The 5,000-nt window shown below is 35.9% G+C and overlaps 1 protein-coding gene across 10 annotated transcripts in view; it reads left to right on the top strand.

Annotated features, from left to right (window-relative positions):
• LOC113803559 (chloride channel protein 2) overlaps nucleotides 1–5,000 on the top strand; it is a 215,969-nt gene that overhangs the window by 192,965 nt on the left and 18,004 nt on the right. For all 10 annotated transcript variants that reach the window (XM_070136976.1, XM_070136974.1, XM_070136977.1 and 7 more), the window contains 10 exons: nucleotides 1–5; nucleotides 161–263; nucleotides 572–718; nucleotides 1,162–1,315; nucleotides 1,532–1,647; nucleotides 1,813–1,927; nucleotides 2,062–2,202; nucleotides 2,515–2,632; nucleotides 3,488–3,658; nucleotides 4,780–4,821. The exon at nucleotides 1–5 is cut by the window's left edge and continues 97 nt beyond it. In XM_070136976.1, coding sequence (XP_069993077.1) covers nucleotides 1–5; nucleotides 161–263; nucleotides 572–718; nucleotides 1,162–1,315; nucleotides 1,532–1,647; nucleotides 1,813–1,927; nucleotides 2,062–2,202; nucleotides 2,515–2,632; nucleotides 3,488–3,658; nucleotides 4,780–4,821 — 1,112 coding nt within the window. The remainder of the gene's footprint in view (nucleotides 6–160; nucleotides 264–571; nucleotides 719–1,161; nucleotides 1,316–1,531; nucleotides 1,648–1,812; nucleotides 1,928–2,061; nucleotides 2,203–2,514; nucleotides 2,633–3,487; nucleotides 3,659–4,779; nucleotides 4,822–5,000) is intronic.

Below are 5,000 nucleotides of genomic sequence, written 5' to 3'. Positions count from 1 at the left end.
AAAAAGTGTGTAACTTCCATTCTGTTGTGACATATTCTTGTTATGATATTCTAAGATGATTCTTTCATGGATTGTACTGCCATCTTGCTTCCTCTTTTTTTTTCTATTATGCAGTCTCAGCGATTTGATAGTAATTTCCTTCTTCTTCTCACCTTTTCAGGCGTCTCTTATATCCAACCTTTGTGACCATAGCAATCTCCATCATGACCTTTCCACAGTGTTTAGGTCAGTTCATGGCAGCAACACTACCCGCAAGTCAACAGGTAAAGAGCAGGTGTATTTTTTTGTATGGTATTTTTGATGCATTTGATTTGTGATTACATGTGTGTTTGTTTATCTGTCTGTCTGTTCTGTCTAGTATCAGAAGATATGGTTGTTGATGATACATTTGGAGTGTTTGAATATAGATTTGTATTCACAGATTCAATAATGGTTTATGAAGATAATGATAATGATGATGGTATTAAATTAACATAAAAAACATGCCTTTCATATCCATAACAAAGAGGAGAAATTACATCAGTAAATCTCTTTTACTTCACATAATAGACCTCCCTCCTCTCCATTCCAGATTTTGCAGCTGTTCAGCAACGTGACGTGGTCGCTCACACAACAAAACGAGATCCTGTCCGGGGAGCAGCAGACCATCCTGAGGCATTGGCTACCTGACCTGGAGGGGAACTTCCACCTCAGCCTTTTTGTCTTCCAAATTGTTACTGTAGGCACCATTTTTGTTAATTTATGATACTTGTTGTCTCGAGCTGGTTTATTTATTCATTCATATAGTGTATATATATATATATATATATATATATATATATATATATATATATATATATATATATATATATATATATATATATATATATATGTATGTATATATATATATATATATATATACAGATTATATACACACACACATACACACACACACACACATATATATATATATATATATATATATATATATATATATATGTATGTATATATATATATATATATATATATATATATATATAATGTATATATATTTTTTTTCCCTTTTGTTCAGCATATCCAGAAAATTTTTCCCATATTTTTGTAGGAGAGAGATTCATCTCGAATGTCATTTTATACATCAATGAATTTATTTTTATCCATATTCTTAATTCCTTTCTACAGGTAATTCAGATAGCTATCTCCTCCACCTTGCCTGTGCCTTCTGGTATGCTGATTCCGCTGTTTAAGGTTGGAGCAGCTTTTGGCCGCCAAATTGGTGAAGTCATGGCGTCTCTCTACCCGTTGGGCATTGCCCCCGGCAGTCCAATTGTCCCTGGTGAGGAAGGAAGATTTTGTTTCTTTTAATTGATTTTAATTGATTACTTTACAGTGATTATTTATGTATTCATTTATTCATTATTTATTTAGGAGTTTATTTCATTTGCAAGGACAAAGAAATTTCAGTTAAATGTGGCAGGTACTTCTTATTTAAGAGGATTTACTTCCAGAGCTTTAATTTGAAATGATCATTGTTGTATGTTTCCTCTAACAGGTGCTTATGCAATGGTGGGAGCAGCTTCATTTTGTGCAGCTATTACTCACACCATTTCCATCTCCGTCATTGTCTTCGAGTTGACTGGACAAATTACTTATGTCATACCAATTATGGTGAGGATTGTGTCATAGTGACAAGTATATTGCAGTTTATTCTTCATGCCCTTAAGTGAATTCAAACCAATTTGTACCTCAGTTTCAGTAGTGCTGACAGTCATACTACCAATATCTGTGATTTTTGTCTTATAACCTGTTTGTCTTTCTTTCTTTTTCTTGTAGATCGGTGTACTTATATCAAACTGTATATCATCACTCCTGCAACCATCTATATACGATAGCATGATTCGTATAAAGAAGCTCCCGTATCTGCCTGATATCATAGCTACAGGAACAGGTAAAGTACATTGTAAAAGATGCTATTTAGAACTGAACTCTGGAGACACATCTACAAAGATATGAAAATAGTCATTATATAATTATACCCCAAAGGATCAAAATGAATCACAAAACCCTAATCTCTTCCCACAGCGGACGTATACAACATCTATGTGGAAGATATAATGGTGCGAGATGTGAAGTACATTTGGTACGGAATCACATATGTTGAGCTGAAGAGAGTATTGAAAGAGAATCGCAAGCTCAAGTATCTTCCGTTGGTGGACAAGCCAGGTTAGTACAGCGGTTGATGATTTTAGTGTTTTAGTGATATATTGTGATTTTGTTTAAATTGTAATTCTTTCTTTACTAGGAATTGTTGAAATAATGAGCAGTATTATTATTTTAAGTCATGGAAATGATAATTTATGGCATTGTGACATAAGTTAAGTCTTTATCATTCATTTACCTATACCATTCACTTCTTAATGCATAATTGAGACATTAGTAATGAAGATATAATGTATAAAAATAAATCAAGGAAATAAGATAAATAAATCAAGGAATATGCACAACAGATTCTTATATTTTCTGACTGAATTTCAGAGTCGATGATCCTGCTTGGTTCCATCCAGAGGATTGAGTTAGTCAGACTGCTCGTAGAACAGATTTCGTCAGAAAAGCGCAGGAAGGAAGCCACAAGAAGGCACCTTGAAGCTCTAAGGTGAGAATGAGAAAATGGAAAATAGAAAGACAGAGAGAGAGAGAGAGAAAGCTGTAAAAAGATAGAGAATATTAAGAAATGACAAAGAAAAATTGGGGTCATTTTCTCTTTCTTTCTATCTTTCTTTCTCAGTACACTTTTACTTTGTCGCAGTTTCTCTTGTGGGACTTCTTTTTTTTGTTTTCCTCTCGTGATTTCTAACTAAAGTGAAAGTTAATTTGATTTGTATTACACTATATTTAAGTTTGTAATAAAGTATTTTCTTTTAACACTATTTCTGTGTTACTGTTATAATCTGTTATCTACTTTTTCTTCTTTTTATACAGTCTTGCTTTAATACAAAGTTTAGCAAACAAAAAATATTCACACACATAAATACATCTCTTTTAGACCTAAATCTTTTGAACCTCTTAAGTATCTCTCTCCCCCTCCCTTCTGTCCCATCTCTTCCTTCTCTTCCCTTTATCCCTCTCTCATTCCCTCTCCCCTCTCCCCCTCTCTCCTTCTCTCCTTCCTTCTCCCCTCTCCTTCCTTCTCCCCTCTCCCCCTCTCTCCTTCCTTCTCCCCTCTTCCCCTCTCTCCTTCCTTCTTCCCCTCTCTCCTTTCCTCTTCTCCTCTCTCTCCCCCTTTCTCCTTCTCTCCTTCCCTCCCTCCCTCCCTCCCTCTTTCTTTCCCTCCATCCCTCTCCTTCTCTCCCTTCCTTCCTGCATTCCTTACTTCCTCCCTCTCTCTCCCTTCTTCTCTCCTTCCTTCCCTCTCTTCCTTTTTCCCTTCCTTCCTCTCTCCTTCACTCACTCCTCCCCTACTTCCCTCCCTCTACAATTGATTTTATGATTTCCGCCACACCATTTTTAGGCAAAAGTGGGAGGAAGAGGATGCGGCAGGAGGACCAAAGCAGAGCCGCATCCGATACGAGGATGAGATCAACGAGTATGGTGATGATGAGCCAGTGACTACGCCCAGTCTCATGCACAGATTCTCAAGATCTTTGAGTAGATCCTTTTCACGTTCTAGATCGGGTTCCAGGTAAAGTTGTGAGAGGAACGTCCATCGATGTGCATAATGTTGATGGATTTTCTAACCTTTTGAGTTTTTGATTTTGTTATCTTATTAATATAATGATTATGCATTTATTTATCATTTATTTGTTTATTGAAAGAAACATAGATCCAGATGTTACAAGTGTATGGCTTTAGCTGTAGATAAGGCCTTTGGAAGATTTGTTTTATAATATCATCACATTATGCTTCAGCTTTGCTCAGAATTTAGGAAAAAGTCTAAATGATATACACCTCACCGTTTTATATCCAGGGTGAATTTAAACATCAACTTTGATATTTCATTATGTGTATATACATAAAAGAAAAAAAGGAAAAGAAAAGAAAAGAAATATTTACACACACACACCTGTATATATATGTATATATATGTATGTATTATATATATATATATATATATATATATATATATATATATATATATATATATATATATATATATATATATATATATATATACATATATATACACTCCCACATGTACACACACTCACACACGGACACACACACACTCGCACACGGACACACACACACTCGCACACGGACACACACACACACGCGCACGGACACACACACACACGCGCACGGACATACACACTCGCACAAGGACATACACACACTCGCACATGGACATACACACACTCGCACATGGACATACACACACTCGCACATGGACATACACACACTCGCACAAGGACATACACACACTCGCACAAGGACATACACACACTCGCACATGGACATACACACACTCGCACATGGACATACACACACTCGCACATGGACATACACACACTCGCACATGGATATACATGCACAGACACACACACACACACACACACACACACACACACACACACACACACACACACACACACACACACACACACACACACACACACACACACGTATATATGTAAGTGGATATCATCTCCAGTTATCATGCTTCTGTTTACTCTTTATTATTTCCTTTTTATTTTTTTCCTCTTTTCTTTGCTCGTCATTCACTTTGATAATTTGTCTTCCTTTTCATTTACGGGTAATTCGCTCAGTTCTCGCTTTTAATTTCTCTCTTTTATTGGTATTCAGGTCACGTTCAAGGTCCCGAAGTCGCCAGGGAAGCCCATCAAGGTATGTACGCGGCATGCATTAAATTCCACTTTTCGAAAAATATCCATTCTGGGTCCTTTTTTTATGCTGAATTTTTATTCATATTTATTTTTTTCATTACTGAAACTGATGGTTATGCAGTTTTTTTAAAAATTCATCTGTTTGTTATCTTTTGTCTCTTTCAGCGGATCATTTTATTA

The sequence above is a fragment of the Penaeus vannamei genome, chromosome 22 (genome assembly GCF_042767895.1).
Source record: "Penaeus vannamei isolate JL-2024 chromosome 22, ASM4276789v1, whole genome shotgun sequence".
Classification (NCBI taxonomy): Eukaryota; Metazoa; Arthropoda; class Malacostraca; order Decapoda; family Penaeidae; genus Penaeus; species Penaeus vannamei.
This window is presented reverse-complemented; position numbering and strand designations above follow the sequence as displayed.